General features: G+C 38.4%; 1 protein-coding gene across 6 annotated transcripts in view; it reads left to right on the forward strand.

The window, feature by feature from the left end:
* The window catches only part of LOC108733253 (kinesin light chain), a 91,830-nt gene that overhangs the window by 49,924 nt on the left and 24,086 nt on the right, over window positions 1-17,820 (forward strand). For all 6 annotated transcript variants that reach the window (XM_025980285.1, XM_025980284.1, XM_025980282.1 and 3 more), the window contains exons 3-6: window positions 7,337-7,649; window positions 7,764-7,992; window positions 8,054-8,312; window positions 16,686-16,890. In XM_025980285.1, coding sequence (XP_025836070.1) covers window positions 7,337-7,649; window positions 7,764-7,992; window positions 8,054-8,312; window positions 16,686-16,890 — 1,006 coding nt within the window. The remainder of the gene's footprint in view (window positions 1-7,336; window positions 7,650-7,763; window positions 7,993-8,053; window positions 8,313-16,685; window positions 16,891-17,820) is intronic.

The following is a 17,820-nucleotide window of genomic DNA, read 5'->3' on the forward strand; positions in this document are numbered from 1 at the left end:
GTAAAGGTTGGTAAGTTTAGTAAATAATTTTATAGTGTTTTTAAGTTCAATAATAATTAGTGTAAATAAATAGTTTTCTTCTTAAAAGTTAATTTGTTAAACCCACGAACATTACAACTGGTGTCAGGTGTGGGGTTGAGTAAAAGACATTACAATGGCAAAGAAGTTGTACGAATTAAAAGTAGCCGGGTTAAGAAGAGAATTGGAAGAACGGGATGAAGCGACAAGTGGTAACAAAACGGAACTTCAGTCGCGGCTCGCGGAGGCGTTGAAAAAGGATGGTCACGATCCTGAAACGTTCCTTTTCGAAGATGAATTGGCGCAAATCTTGAAACGTGAATTGGAAGAAAACAGTAAAAGTTTGGAAAATAAATTAGAAGAAAAATTGGAAGAAAATAGTAAAAGCTTGAAACGTGAATTGGAAGAAAAATTTAACAAGAATATTCAAGAAACAGAAGAGAAGATAAAAATTCTGGAAGAATTGATTTTTAATGGAAAGACAAAACTAATCGAAGGGGGTGTTGGTGCATCTTGTACACTCAACGAAGCCAGCCAAATCAGCCAAGGAAGCGGTGTAGAGTCAAGAACACGGGTAAAACCACCAACGTTTGATGGAAAGTCCTCATGGGCCACATACCACAAGCAATTCGAGGCGGCTGCTAATGCGATTAACTGGGCGCCTGAAGAAAAAGCCACTGCGTTGACCGTTGCGTTTCGTGGAGATGCATGTGACATTTTGAACACCCTTTCCCCGGAAGAGTTGGCGGATTATGAACAGTTGGTAAAACGGTTGGAGTTGCGCTACGGCGAGGCTCATTAAACAGCGGTGTATCACATCCAACTGAAAACCCGTCAACAGAAACCAACAGAATCCCTACAAGAATTCGAAGCCGATATTGCGAGACTGTCCCGACTGGCCTATCCTAATACTCCAGAAGAATTGATGGAAAGGTTCGCAGTAGAGGCATTTACTGATGGACTTCGGGACAGTGACACCCAACAACAAATACGCCTTGACCGATCTAAGACATTAGCTGATGCATTGGCTCGTGCATTGGAGTACGAAACTGTTAAACGGACCTACAGCAGACAGGGAAGGGTTCGGCTACTGCGTGAAGAAACGGATTCCGTCAGAATCTTGAGAAGAAACCGTCTGCCGAATCATCTCCAAGTTCGATAAAGAAACACGAAAGCTAAGATGTTAGAGTTGCGGCGAACTAGGTCACACGAGAAGGCAGTGTAGGAAAAGTACTCCTTCCCCAAATCCTCGACGTCAACAGCAGGTAAATTCTGAAACAGTACCTGTTGAAATAAGTGGAGTGAACAGACATTGTAGGAATCTAACCAGTGAGCAGAAACGCAAAGTGTAACATCTACTTTGTCAGAATGCTGACGTCTTTGAGACTGACAAGAATGGTAGGGTAAGGACCAATATCGTAAAACACAAGATCAATACCGGATATGCGCAGCCTATTCGTCAAAGACCTAGACGATTACCCCTGGCCAAAAAGGAAGAAGCAGAGCGAATAATCCACGAAATGCAGGAGACCGGCATAATTGAGTCATCCTCAAGTTCACCGGTAGTATTGGTAAAGAAGAAGGATGGAACAATCCGTTTTTGTGTGGATTACCGCCAGCTCAACAACGTAACTAAGAAAGATAGTTATCCACTACCGCGGATTGATGGCACCTTGGATATGCTTTTTGGTTCGAAAATGTTTTCCACACTCGACTTGAAGAGCGGATACTGGCAAGTTGCTTTAGATGCTGCCGACAAGGAAAAGGCCGCATTCTCGATCGGCACGGGCCTTTGGCAGTTTACAGTTATGCCTTTTGGTTTATGCAATGCCCCGGCGACGTTCGAAAGGTTGATGGAGAAAATCTCGAGTGATCAAATTGGAAAGACCTGCTTGGTATACCTGGATGATATCATAGTGGTTGGAAGCACCTTTAATGAACATCTACAGAATTTGCAAGCGGTATTCCAGCGGTTACGCGAGGCCAATTTGAAACTCAGCCCGAAAAAGTGCCACCTTTTCCGCGAGGAAGTTTCTTACTTGGGTCATGTTGTATCAGCGAAGGGCGTGGCCGTGGATCCAGAGAAGATAAAGGCCGTGAAAGAATGGCCAGTGCCTGAAAATGTCCACGACATAAAAAGCTTGTTGGGATGGTGCACTTATTATTGTCGCTATGTTTATGAATTCGCCAATATCACCAAACCTTTGACACGTTTAACCGAAAGTGACCGCAAATTTCATTGGGATTCGGATTGTCAAACGGCATTTGACAATTTGAAGCAGGCTTTAATCACAGCCCCCGTACTGGTATATCCTCGGCCCAATGGAATGTTCATTTTGGACACCGACGCCAGCAATGTGGGAATGGGAGCCGTTCTTTCGCAGTTACAAGATGGCCAAGTGAAGGTAATAGGCTATTTTAGCAAGACCTTATCAAAAGCCGAAAGAAACTACTGCGTCACTAGGCGAGAGATGCTGGCTGTAGTCAAAGGTGTAGAACATTTTTATAAATACCTGTATGGACGAAAATTCACCCTACGCACCGATCATGCAGCTTTAAAGTGGCTTCTAAACTTCAAGAATCTGGAGGGCCAGGTAGCTCGATGAATTGAGAAGCTACAGGAATATGATTTTGACGTGGAGCACCGGCCTGGAACCGGACACAAGAATGCCGATGCACTTTCCAGAAGATCTTGTCAAGCAGACTGCAAGCAGTGTAATCGAATGGAAAAGAACGAACAGGCAATTCGACGCGTCACGGTAATCGATGACGAATGGTTACCTGACAATATAAAACACCACCAAGAAAACGACCCGGACTTGAAGAAGATAATGGAATGGAAAAAAGACGGAAAACGGCCAACGTGGCAGCAAGTTTCTTGCTGTACCCAAGTACTAAAATAGTTATGGGCTCAGTGGGATTCAATGGTATTGGAGGATGGCATTCTGAAGCGTGTTGTTGAAAGTCCAGATGGAGAAGAAGATAGGAATCAACTGGTTATTCCTCGAAACAAGGTTAGAGAGGTGTTGCAGTATCTTCATGATGGATCATCTGGTGGCCATTTTGGAGTAAACAAGACGCTTGGGAAAGTTCGAGAGCGATTTTATTGGGTGAACTGTAAGGAAGATGTCAAGAATTGGTGTAAGAAGTGTACCACATGTGCCGCGAGTAATGGACCACAGAAAAGGCCAAGGGCGCCAATGCGTCAATACAATGTCTGTGGCCCCTTCGAACGAATCGCAATCGATGTGGCGGGTCCATTCCCAGAATCCGAGAAAGGTAACAAGTACATCGTGGTCGTTATGGACTATTTTACCAAGTGGGTTGAAGCCTATGCCCTTCCGAACCAAGAGTCGGAAACCATAGTTGAGGAGCTGGTGAAAGAGTTGATCAGTCGTTTTGGGGTGGCCTTGGAATTGCACTCAGACCAATGGAGGAATTTTGAATCGGCTATATTCCGTGGAATATGCGAGCTCCTAAGAATAATGAAAACTCGAACCACTCCACTCCATCCACAATCGGACGGCATGGTTGAACGAATGAACCGGACCTTGATTAAATATCTCTCCAAGGTAGTGTCTGACCACCAAAGGGACTGGGACCGCTATTTGCCTTTATTCCTAATGGCATACCGTTCATCTGTCCGCGAAACGACTGGCCTAACACCTGCCAGTGTACTTTTTGGAAGAGAGTTACGACTACATTGTGACCTCAAATTCGGCTGTAAACCAGGAGATGACTTGGCTGGAGAAGAATATGTAACCAACCTCCGAAGAAAGCTTAACGATATCCACGAGTCGGTTCGTCTGCATGCACAGATTGCTAGTGACAGGATTAAAGAAAACTACAGTATCAAGGCTACAGCAGGTGGTTACCAAACTGGAGATCTTGTTTGGTTGTATAATCCTCATCATCGCCGTGGACTACGCTATCACCTAAGTTCCAACAGAATTGGGAAGGACCCTATGAGATAGTGAATAGGATTAACGACGTGATCTACCGAATTAAGAAAACTCCAAATGGGAAGCCGAAGGTAGTCCATTTTAATCGCTTGGCTCCATTCGCCGGTGCAAATGAAGAGGAGGCGCGGGCCAGATTATTAAGAACTATTCCTTCCGAGCCCACATTCGAAGAGTTCATGAAGGAAGGCCCCCATGTTAACAGGAGATTTGGAGTGACGCAAGAAATCCGACGAGACCTCTTTGCTATATCCAAGGAATATTCTCTGGCCCATTGCGTTTCAAAGGATCTCAGAATGAGCCGTGGTATCGCGTCCGAGTTCAAACGCAGATTTGGCGGTTTGGAACATCTTGAAGACCAAGTACAGAAGGGAAAAACACTGTTGTGCTTGCCTGACGGACGACGCAATATCTATTACCTGGTAACTAAAGGAAGATGCTCTGATAACCCCACTTATAGAGACCTTTGGGACGCAGTAATAGAACTCCGCAGACATCTTCTGGAGAATAACCTACAGAAGCTGGCGATTCCGAAGCTTGGTTGTGGACTGGATAACCTAGATTGGAGGATCGTACGGAACATGATCGAAGTCCTGTTCCGCCGTACTGGAATAGACACTTTGGTCTGCAGTAATAACCCGAATCGGACCAATCATGAGAAGACCGTGGACTTTTACTTCTATTCCCGGAGTGGATGTCGTGAAGGCGAGAATTGCAGATTCTTCTTAAAATTTAATTTGTTAAACCCACGAACATTACAATACGATCTCTAACTTCGTGTCCTGCATGTTTTAGAATTTCCACCTGTATCCCATCTATACCTGGCGCCTTATAATTCCTTAAGTTTTTTAATGCTACATCGAACTCTTTTCCCATTATGGGATAATCTAGCTCACCTATCTCCACAGTATCTTCCTTCTCTAATATATCTCCTAACTCATGACCTTCGTATAGGTTCTCTAAATCAGAGATGCTCCCGAAGTAATTTTAACTCCATCCTAATCGTCAACCACCAACGATAGCACGTTCGACTTCATAAGAAGCCTACCCAACACGCCGATATACTGCGACCTATCACCGGCACGAAGCACGGTGAAAAGGCTACATTTATATTCAAGGACCTCGCAGAGGCCGGTCACGGTTTTTGTCCGACATGATGGTTTCAAGGCGCCTTTACAGCTCCCGTACGGTGGTCTCTTTAAAGTGATCGCTAGGTCCGACAATACTTTCATCGTAAACGTCAAAGCACGAAACGTTACCGTCTACATTCATCGCCTTAAACATGCGTACATTCTGGCAGACTTTCACGTCAAGGCCAAGAAATCATATTACGTAATTCTCCAACACCAACAACAACCCTACCTTCAGAAACCCGAACAACCTAGATGTACTTTTACCTATCCAAACAATAGCAGCCGGTCCAACAATAGAAGAGCCAGCCCCGAACAAAACTGTAGGTCAATAACCCACGACTCTAGCGCCACTGCAAACGCGCTTAGGTAGAAGGGTCCCTTTCCCAGACCGTTTACCGGTTGGACTTCCGTGACCTAGTCGTTGGTGGGGGGATACTGTGGCGTTTATTGTCACACTCGCCCCCTGTCTGTGTTGTATATGTTATGTCTGTAGATTTTGTGTTTTATATTCCATATCTAATTTACTGGACATATGTATTTCTGTTTTCCGAACTTGTTTGCCTTTTCGTGTATACGTTTATCTTCCGTATCTAATTCTATGATGTATATTTCTGGAATCTTCGCTTTTTAAGTTCTATTTTTTTCTACCCTTTTTCACACTTATGAAAGATGTCTATCTTCATTTTCAATAACTCACTCTATTTCTTTTTATTTAACCATCCCAATAGTACTCTTTTCGTAGTTTTCAGACTTCATATTTCGTTTGTGTACTTTTAATGTGTCGTGCAAAACTACGCATACCATCAAACGACCAAAATATAAATATATAGTTTGAACAGGCGGAAAGGGTAAGACGCCATAAGTAATTGTGGTTAGGAGAAGGTTTGAAGTGGACTTAATCGATGGCACTTGATAACATGCTAGGTCTTTCAGAATATTTTAAAAAGACCATTTTTCAACTGCATTACACGTATCATGAAAATGTGATCATTGACCATTTGGAGAATCGCGGGTTCACTACTATTTTTTAACCACACCTTAAGGGTAGTTTTATTTTAACGTAAGATCAGTTTTGACAAAAGTAATTTACCTATCAACGTTTAAGGTGGTCGTTAGAAAGAACAAACTTTTTATTATTTTCGTTATGAAAGCATTTTGTTACGTTACAAATGCGTTATTGAAGATTACTTATATGTGTAGTTTTCATCACTATTGAACGAATGTTAATACGTATTTTATGGATAGATAGCATTTAATTTTTGATACTGAGAAAATAGGAAAGTCCGAAAATGAAAGGACTTGTCATAAAATGTGGAAAATCCCATTGAATGAGAAATCCCAAATAACTCGAAATTATCCATATCCGAACATCGAAGGAAACATTCATGGTTAAAAACTTATTATATTATAGATATTAAAATATGAATATTCGATTACTTTATTAGTAATAAATGATTTTTATAACGTATGAGTATGTATAAAAGAAGCGGTTAAAAATATAATAATTTGTTAAGGGATGTGTCATAATTTATATGTTTATAGATAATTGGGGATTGTAGAAATGGCATGAAACTATCACAGGGTGAGTGAAGACGGTAAGCCGTCTCACCACCCTGCATATCCGTGATCTTTAATTCGGCTCTCGATTCTGATTGTTACTACTAATACAGTAGGTAAGCAGGTGTTAGTTTGCGGATTTAAATAATTTTGATGTACCAATGACCTAAATAACAATTTCTGGACTACGTAACAGATATTTGAAGAGCATATTGTTTTTTAGTGTTCATTGTAAAGATTAAAAGTAACCATTTTTACTTTTTTTTGGAACCATAAATACTTTATATCACAAAAAATATCAACTTTATGGAAGAGGATGCCTGGTTGCCTGTTTTTGTTTCTCCATCAACACATTCTAGCAATTTGTCCATCTTTTCCACATAAGTTGTGAGCCGTTAGATGAAAAATAGTGGTACCCTTTTTCCCTCTCCGACTTCATTTATTTGCGCTTCTAATTGGTTAGCTAACTGACTACCAATGTGCATGCTCAGAACAAAAGATGTTTTTTTTTTGTTTCTTCTTGAGGTATAGATGATGAGGTCCTTTTATATTGCTTGTTTATGAAACACATTTCTGATGAACTTATTTACTCTATATGCCCCACTCTATACAATTAGCGCCCTCTTGATCAATTTTATGACGATTTTTCTACCATTGTGTATTTATTAGGTAATTATGGCACTGGCTTCGCATTTACAAATGGTTGAAGCAGAAAAGCAGAAATTACGTACCCAAGTACGCCGTTTATGTCAAGAAAATGCGTGGCTACGTGACGAACTTGCTTCTACTCAACAACGTTTACAAGCTAGCGAACAAGCCGTAGCTCAGTTAGAAGAAGAAAAACGTCACTTGGATTTTATGGCCTCCGTTAGTCGCTATGATCAAGATTTAAACGAAGAAAATGCATCAGAAAATCCTAGAAATGAGAAACCCGATCCCGTTGTTGATTTATTCCCTGACGATGACAATGAAGAAAGAAGTGGTATGAATTCAAATGTCTATTTCTTTTTAATGATAGTTTTTTTTATTTCATTGAACAAGTACTTTTTGAAATTGTGTATAAATAATAATAATAATTTCCTGTTGTTTGTTTTAGCAATGTCCCCTACGCCACCAAGTCAACTGGCGCAGCAGGTTACTGCTGGATATGAAATTCCAGCTCGTCTTCGTACATTACACAACTTAGTTATACAGTACGCTTCTCAAGGTCGTTACGAAGTTGCTGTACCGCTATGCAAACAGGCACTTGAAGATTTAGAAAAAACTAGTGGTCATGATCATCCAGACGTTGCTACTATGCTTAATATTCTTGCCTTAGTTTACAGGTTAATATACAAATTTCGATAAAATGGTTTCAGAATAATATAACTTTATATAATTATTTAGAGATCAAAACAAATACAAAGAAGCTGCTAATTTACTCAATGATGCATTGGCAATTCGCGAGAAAACACTTGGTGAAAATCATCCAGCAGTGGCTGCAACATTAAACAATTTGGCTGTATTATATGGAAAACGAGGAAAATATAAAGAAGCTGAGCCTCTCTGTAAACGTGCTCTGGAGATTAGAGAAAAGGTTCTGGGACGAGAACATCCTGATGTGGCCAAACAGTTGAATAATCTTGCATTACTTTGTCAAAATCAGGTAAATTATTTTTTATTTCATTTATTTCACTGTGAGATGCATTTAATAAAAAGTATTTAGGACTACGCTTGGCGGTTTGTAAATCTTTTAAAGAACATATTTTGTTAAATTCACTTCTCGTTTCATATGACAATATTTGATGAACATGTCAAATTGATACTTCTCCATATACTGAATAATAAATAAGTACCTTTTCATTGATAAAGTAGTTGAGTTACGGTGTTTTCTTATTATTCAGTCAAGATTTTTCTACCTTTAATAATACCACAGAAGATATCAGCCGCAGTTGTCGTCAAAATGTCTAAACCTACCTAACACTTCATTCAGATTACGACCTTTCAGCCCAAATCATAATTCTACCACGGATTCCTGCCACACTATGTTCTTATATTATACCACAGCTTGTTTTTTACGAAGGGAACATTTTTCTGAAATTTTTACTGTTTTGAGAATATTGCAAGAAAATTGATCTGATGAAAATCTGTTGATGTGTATGACTAACAAATAAATTAATTAGTGTATAACCAATTATGAACGACCTATTTTCATGTACATGCTGCTTTATATTTTACACTTACAACCAGAAATAATTGTTTATAAGCGTCTACCTTTTCTTACCCACTTAATACTTCTGTGATTTTTATTGTTTTTTCGTATTTACCCATAGCAAATTTAATATTACCACGTCGGTATGTGCAGTTTTTATATTTTAATGTTAAAAAGTACATTCGCCATTAGATCTACGATTGTGGATATATTCGAGACATGGCTCTCTCCACTGTAGTTCTATTGGACCTCTCACTAAGTCCATTAATGTCAGTTCTCAGAATTTTTATTTTGGAAATTCTCTGGTCTCGATTTAAATTATTTGAAACAGTTCATCACTTCACTTTTTGCCTTCATGAAATAAATAAAGGCCATTTTGCTATAATCGTCAATGAACAACACAAAGTAACGTGCCTCGCCTATTGATTGGGCCACAGACATCGAATGAACAATTTGTAGCATTTCTGTTGCTCGTGATCTGGCAGAAAAAGGTAGTCTTGCTTGTTTACCTTTACGGTATATCTCACAGCTCGATTTACTAGTTGTGAATGTATTTGTGTATTTCATTCCTTCCACTAATCCAAAACGCTTCAATTTGCTTATATCATTGTTGTTTATATCCCACGGTGCCATGTTTCTTCACTGACAGTCCAAATCAATAAACAATTTTGTTTCTGTAGCTTCAGTTTGTAAACACCATCAATTAAATCGGGATCAGCAACTAAATCACCTGATTTGTTCCTTATTATACATTTGTTCGGTTTGAATACGACGCTATTTCCATTTTTTATATTAGTTCACTGACTAAAGTTACGCTTGCAGTGTTGTGTTTCTCAGTTGCAAATTTAACAAAAATGATTTTTACGTTAACTCGGGTCACCACATGTCGGCGAATGAAAGTTCTCATTCTATGTTCTGGAGATTTGAATATCATGACAAGTTACAATTATAACATAACTGTAAAGAATGTGTTGTGAGTACCAACTCTCACAACCTATTATAGGTCAGTGATTTTTTTTTTATGTTTTCGACGGCTGACCTATAATAGGTTGTGAGAGTTGGTACACACAACACATTCTTTACAGTTATGTTATAATTATAACTTGTCATGATATTCACATCTCCAGAACATAGAATGAGAACTTTCATCTTATTGGCAACAATAATTTCTGGTAAACAGGACGAATTTGATGGATTGATCAGCCAACTTTCATTCGTCGACATGTGGTGACCCGAGTCAACGTAATAGTACATTACGTATCGAGGGAAGAAACAGGCACCCGAGCCGAAGGCAGTCTGAGACAACCCTGTTTCTTCCCGAGCTACGTCATTGTCATTCTGCCTACAATCCACTCATCTTTAAATGAAATGTTGAGAAGTTTCAACTATTTTCGTCACATAATTCGTCATATTCTCACAGTTTTCTAATTGTATGGAAATCAGATGACGAAGCAAAGTAATTCTCCTTGAAAATCCTGAATCGTCGAACAAAGCACGCAGTTTTATCTCCTTCGTGGGCTTTGTCTCCTTTGTGTGCACAAATAATGATGAGTCAATCGTTAATATAATCTTCGCCCGTGCTTTAGCATCTGCCGCAGCGTCGGTTCATCTTCATTTAACTATTTATCTGCGCCTTCTAGCACCAACCAATTTTCTATAGGGAACGCCCAATCATCAAAATTTTCGCGTCCTTTCAGCTTTGGAATATTCGTTGTATGTAGTTGAAACTCCTTTTGCTTGCACAACACGTGATGTACCTATAAATTCACAGTAAATTATGGGAAGCGACCAATAACCTAATAAAATGCTTGATGACAGACGAACAAGTAATTTATTTGAATGAATACAGACTATACAAAGAAAAACATTAGTCCACAAAGTTAATGCTAGGTGTCAGGAAACTTAATTTTGATATTCTACTTTAACAGTAAGAAAGCCACTTATCAATAGAAAGCTAGAAAGAATTTTCAATATCGTAGCCCATTTTGTTTGAAGACGAACGTGTTCCTGTAAGGAAATCAACTAGCTACTCATTAGAACAAGCTGGTACCACTGTAGTGTAGATTCCTAAGTCAAACAAGTTCGGAATATTAGACGGGAATGGCCCTCCACGGTTAATTTTAGTAAATTGCATAGCAATATATAAGCTATATGGTTAAAGACTCAGGAATTGCTTCAGTTAATAATTAAATATTGGGTAGCAATAGGTCTCCATGGATAATTTTTCCATATTGCATGGCATAAGGTATCAGGTTAAAATTTCTTTTGCTTGCTTCAGTTAATAATTAAATACAAACTCGATATTGCTGCAATCAAAACTAAACTTTCCATCGGCTGCGAGTAACCCTACCATTATTGGAAAGCTCACGAAGAAAGAAGAACATTTTGCCAGAATCGAAGAATTTCATAGAATTTTCTGGAAGAAAGCGAAATATATCATGCTTGTTACTATCAAATGTACTAAAGCAAAATTAGAGGACAAATAAAGGTGTTGATGACACTGATGGTAGAAATGAAAGCAGGACAAAAAGAAATGAAATCGAAAATAAATTATGGTCAAGAAGAAACGAATAACGGACAGGAAGAAATAGAGCAAGAATTCAAAGCAGTACAAGATTACGTGAAAATGGGACAAGAAGAATTGAAAGCAGTTCAAGAAGAAATGAAACAGAAAATTAAAAAAATGTACAAAAAGCAATATATATGAGAATAGAGGACATGATAAATGATATTAGAAATAAAAAGGAAAAGAAGATAGAAGAAAGGGAAATCAAGGTAGAACAAAAAGGGAAAAAGGGAAATCAATATGAAAAAGAGGATGGAAGAATGGGAGAACAAGACTGAACAGAAGATAGGAAAAAAAATCAAGATGGAATTGAAGATAGAAGAAAAGGGACTCATAATGAAAATGAAGATCGAAGAAATGAAAGAAGAGATGATAAGGTTAAAACTACCCTCTACTGCGATAGCCGACGATCCCGGTGTATGACCATCAATAATTACATCTTCAACTTTTGATGGAAACATCGCACGATCCGTTTACCTGAGGCAGTTTGAAGCAGCGCAGAAGTAAATGCGTGGACCGATTCAGAGAAATCTACACCACTAATAATTGCTCTACAAAGGGAGGCCCTAAATCTACTTCAAGGAATGTCCGAGTCTCAACAATATGACCCCAAAAGAACGACATGAACGGCACGTGATGTGGAAAACTTGTGCAGGAAATGTCCAATATGTGCCTTCAGTAAGGGTGCGAAGACGAGAAGTCGTGAATGAATGCAGTAGTGCAAGAGCATCATTTGAGAGAATCACAGTCGTCGTGACAGGACGATTCCCAATGGCTGATTCCGATTCCGACACATCTTGTTCGTGATGGATTACTTTAGTAAGCGGCCCGAAACACATGCGATACCGAATCCTGTCAATGATTGCATTAGCTGAAAAGAGTTATCATTGAAATTGCATCCAAACGAGGTAGGAACTTTTAGTCGACTTTGTTCAGGAAGGTCACTGAACTAATGAGCATAACAAATACGAGGACTATGCCCTGGTCAGCATTTTATTTGGGAGAGAACTCAGGCTGCCAGCAAAGGTAATGTTTGGTCATCCAGGAGATTCTCCAGTGTCTATTTAATTGTGGCTATACAATCAAGCAAGACGGAAGGGACGTTGTCCAAAACTACAACAAGCTTGGGATGATCCGTGCATTGTTATTCAATGAATCAACGACGTTGCCTACCGAATTCAGAAGGGACCTCGGGCCAAACTGAAGATCGTTCATCTTGATCGACTTACTCTCTACAAAGGCGACGTTACAGTTTATTGAGGGGTTAATGTCAAGTGTAGGCAACCCAACATACACAATAAGAAAGAAGGCCCGATTTTCTAAATTCTACAATTTGGAATCTTTTTAGGACAAGTTCAGCCTATAAATAGTTGCCGCGATATCGGAAGGGTTAGTTGTAATTTTAGCGTCGGGGCGATACGATATAGTAGTGAAATAGAAAGTAATTAATAATAGTGGTGTTAGTTAGAGAGTAAATTATTATATAAATTAGCCAGCAGTTACATTATACTGAGAAGAGTAATCTTACAATTACTTGTTATAAAATAGAGAGTCTCATTGCGTATTAATATTAATGGGATTGATTTTGATGAACAACATCAAAGAAACATTACGTTTATACATGTTTATCTCTCTAGACATTTGTTTTTATTTTCCTTAATCCTAATTGCCAATGCATTAGTTGTTTGACCTATATATTTTGAATCATCTTTCGCTTTATTCGCACAATTAAGTATATTCCTGTTATTAAAAATTATTTTTGTGTTAAGAATTTTGAAGTAATCACCTGGAGGGTGTATTTTGCCGGTTTCTCTTAATATTTGTACGGTGTATAAGACGGTTTGCCGCTCAGGAAGTTTTCGCTGGGAATATGCATGACCGTACAATTCAATCGTGGCATTGACATTGTGTTCACATTCTTCGTAAATTAGTACCATGTCATAAAGTTCTAAACGCTCTTGGAACAACTACTGTTTTATACTGATTGATGACAGTGATACACAGACCTACTGTCCTTCGTTTTGTGTACCTAATACTGTTGAAAAAAATCAAAAATCAAATCGCAGGTGGTGTTATTAGTTTCCCTGGGGGTGCATTTATTTGCGGTTTCTCTATGACGCCGGTGGTACCAGCAGTAGCCTTGGTGCTAGCCGGTTACTGGAGTCGTTGCTCGGCCACGGTGGCGGCTGGCTGACCTACTTCTGGCATGGCCTTTCTACTGTGGTAGCGGCTGTAGATTAGCTGGCTGGCCGAGGCTTTGTTTCATCAAAGTCACCAACTAGGAAATTGAGGAGCATAGAGCAGTCAATAGCCAGTGGACATGACGCCTGTGCTACTGTCAATGGGTTCGTCTTCTAAATTTACTAATTCTTCCAAGCTGGTAGCCCTGAGTACCTTCATTAATCTGCTTACCTGCGATGGCAGAAGATCAAACCACTTTACTCTGATTGCCTTTTCGGAAATTGCGCTGCCGGCCATTGTCTTCGTCTATCTTAGAATCTGAGAGGGTTTCCTATTTCTAAAGTCGAACTGTGTGAAGAGCTTGTGAAGTTACCGGTCTGTAGGGTCCGTGAGATGTCGGTGTATTTCCTTCTTTAGGTATTCGTATTTACCTTAGTTCGGAGGAGCGAGAAAGACGTCGGTGACTTCTTCAACTGTGGGGCCGTCTAACGCTGCCATGAGCAGATTGAATTTCCCTACTTCTGACCGTATCCTGTGACAGCTGAATAGCGCTTCGACTCTCACCAACCAGACTCTTGGGCTGGCTTTCCAAAAGGGTGGATAGTGCAAGCTAGGGTTGTGTATATTTGCACCTGTTGAATCGGCGGTGGTACTATCGTTGACGTGGTTATCGTTAGCACTGTTTCCGACGTCGTTGACTACGGGCGGTGGCATGCCTAAACTCGTGTAAATACGGAAACGCGATGAATCGGCAGAACGTACTTCCTTCCGCCTTAAAAAAATCGTTCGAATCATCAATGGTCGACACACGTCTAGAAAAACTTATTACGAAAAGGAGAAAATGACGGACACACGTTTTTTCGCTCGCGTGGGAAACTCTTCGAGGTCCATTAAACGCACCGTCGCGTGTTTGATTCTGTTTTTTAGTGACGTCGGGGTGTCCACTTCAGGAATCCTTACTCGCGACAGTAGAACTCAACTGATTGAATGTTTTATTAGTTTCTATATTCTAACAGATGTTAATATTTAACACACAAATATTCACAGAACAACGAATGAATTAAATGAATTTATAATGGAGCTGGCTTATAATGGCGGTGAATCTAGAGTGATGTGATGAATGAATGCTTCGTGCGTGTTCTCCCTCGATCTGTGCAATGTGTCTCTTCTTTCCCGCTTTCGCCGTGTCTCGTCCCCACAACCTTCCGGGCTGTGGCCTCGGCAAGGTCGGCAAGTCGACCAGAAACAGATGGCGCGGTGTGAGCGGCTGCTTCCTTCTGTTTCTTACAGGCACGTCCATTTGATGCGCCACATATATTTTCATGGCACCTTTGTTTAACATTTTTCTTTCAATTTTATCGTTTATTCACATCACCTCCTTTTTAATACCTATATCCCTCCCGCTTTTATTTTCAATTACACTACATCAAATTATCACTGTTTATTACAATTTTCAATCGGCAATTGAAATAATTTACATTTCGCTTTATTTAACGCATATATTACATTTACTCAAATATAATAAGAGACACACCTACGTCCTAAAACTGACTTCGACAAGTTTGACCAAGATGTTATAAAAAGAACGGTGAATAACTTTTATGTTACTGAAAAGATGATCCCAACACTGAAAAATATTCACCAGAAATACCAAGACGACACGGTGTATTGCGGTTCGAAAGTTAGTATCTGGCGAGTACTACGAAAAATTGGTTTCCGGTGGAAAAAACCTAAACTAATTGGAAATTGCTAGTGAAAAAAGCAGAGATTCGATATTTGCGAGTCGCTTTAAAGAAAAAAATAAGAGCTTTTCGTCAGGCAGGGAGACCAATTATTTATATGGATGAAACATATATACATTCAAATTGTGCTTCCAAAAAGTCATGGACCGATGATACTTCGGAAGGCCTTCTGCAACCACTAGCAAAAGGGAGTCGATTAATTATTTATTATTCATGCTGGTGGCAAGATGGGCTTTATAGAAAACGCCTGTCTCATTTTCTTGTCAGGTTTAAAAACAGGCGATTATCATGATGACATGAACTACAACAACTACCGAAAATGGGTCCAAGAAAAACTTCTCCCTAGTTTGTCTACAAAATAGTTATTAACAATGCCCCATACCACAACGTTCAAAAAGAAAAATGCTCTAATTCGAACTTGGTAAAAACAGAGATGCAGAATTGGCTACGAAAAAGACATTTATATTTCGAAGACAGTATTCCTAAAGTAGAATTGTACCAAATTATAAAACTGCATAAGCCGAAGTGTAAAATCTACGACATCGACGAAATAATACAAGATTACCGCCATATCATCCGGAATTGAACCCAATTAAATATGGGCAGCTCTAAAACATTTTGTTACCGAACGCAATGTATATTTTAACTTGGGTGACGTAAAAGAACTTTGTGAAGATTTTTTTTTCAAGTTTCTCTATCGAAAAATGGGAAAGTGTGTGCAACAAAATTATTAAGCAAAAAGATGCATACACATTAGAAGACCCAGCGGTGGAAAGGGTTATTGAAGACTTGGTTATTGAACTAGGAGTCGACGATGAATCTTCTGACTCAAACGATGAAGACTGAAGATGAAAATTAGGGAAATACACTGAATATTTAGCGCTTGATTATTAAAACGGCCCTTTTTGAATTTTAATTTTTTGGAATTATAGTCATGCTCAGCAACCTTAAAAAAGATTATAATATCAATTTGAGTAAAATTGATTCAAAGTTTATCAAATTTACCTGAATTTTTTTCATTGCTTACCTAACCAATTAACAACAACTAACGCACAAATATATAAGTTTATAACAATTTTCTATAAGCCATTTCAACGTGATATTCAAATATTTTAAGAAAATCTATATCATCCCCTACATGCGCGCGCGAACACACATACACATTTTCTTGTTTTATAATGTCCTATCACCTCTTGCAAGATTGCTACTTATTTCAGAAAGACCCTGTATAAACACAATTAAAAATCATTATTATCGATAATTTTGAAATGAACAGCTATTTCTTTTATAACAAAATGTCATAAATATTTTTTTAATTTGTATGTATTTCTGCATTAGGGAAAATATGAAGAAGTGGAACGCTATTATCAAAGAGCTTTAGAAATTTATGAACAACGGCTTGGTCCAGATGATCCCAACGTAGCAAAAACCAAAAACAACTTGGCTTCTTGTTATTTAAAACAAGGAAAATATCGAGAGGCAGAAGTCCTTTACAAGCAAATATTAAATCGAGCCCATGAGAAAGAATTCGGAGCTATTGATGGTGAGCAGTCCAAAAAAAGCAATGTTGCTAATTAAGTTTTTTTGATATAGTATATACATATATATAATTCTGTGTTATTTTTATAAGAAACCCCATTAAAGACAATGTTCTTATCCTTCTGAAACATTTTTTAAAATTCTGTCTATGAGATAAAGATACAGTTCACTGTCATAATTGCCCTTAGAACAAAACAATTAAATTTATTGATATTGATATTTGTTTATTGGGTCACAAGAATGCGTGCTGCCATACCTAATAAGCGAGCTTTGCATTTTTTTTATTACATTTGGCTATTTTGCGACTGTTATGTAAATATCTTTATTTCCAATCAAAAAAATTCAAAAAAAATGGTTTTCTCATCCAGAAAATGGCATTTTCTTGATTTATAAGTACTTGTACTTCAGCTATTAATAAAAGAGAAGTAAACGTAGGTATAGTACTGAACATATAAATGCTTGAAGGATAACTAATTTAAAGTGATTTTGCTTTAAAAATTGTTATTTTAGACGTATTTTTATCACTACAAAATATTAAGCAATTGTATTTTGGAAACAAAAAAAATACACAGTCCCATTTAATTGATGTCCAATACTTAATTTTTTCCAGAGAAGTAGACAGCGATGATTTTTTCGCCCTGCGAACTATAGTATACCTAGAAAAAATAATCATGAGGGTACTTTCAAAACCTGCAAACTATATCGCCTTTCGACATTTTTTTTTTAACAGCCCCATGTACGCTCTTAAATCATCCATTTTTTTTCAAAGAGATTCTTACCCCCTTTATAGTTTTAATTTTTTTCAAAACTATTCAATTTCTATACAGTAAAATAAAACGTCAAATCTACCTACCTTCGCCGCTTAAGGGAAGGGGAGGAGACATGATAGCAAATAAACGTTACAACGCCAATCCATATCTTCTTCTTACTATAT

This window comes from Agrilus planipennis, unplaced genomic scaffold (assembly GCF_000699045.2).
Source record: "Agrilus planipennis isolate EAB-ADULT unplaced genomic scaffold, Apla_2.0 scaffold76, whole genome shotgun sequence".
Lineage (NCBI taxonomy): Eukaryota > Metazoa > Arthropoda > Insecta > Coleoptera > Buprestidae > Agrilus > Agrilus planipennis.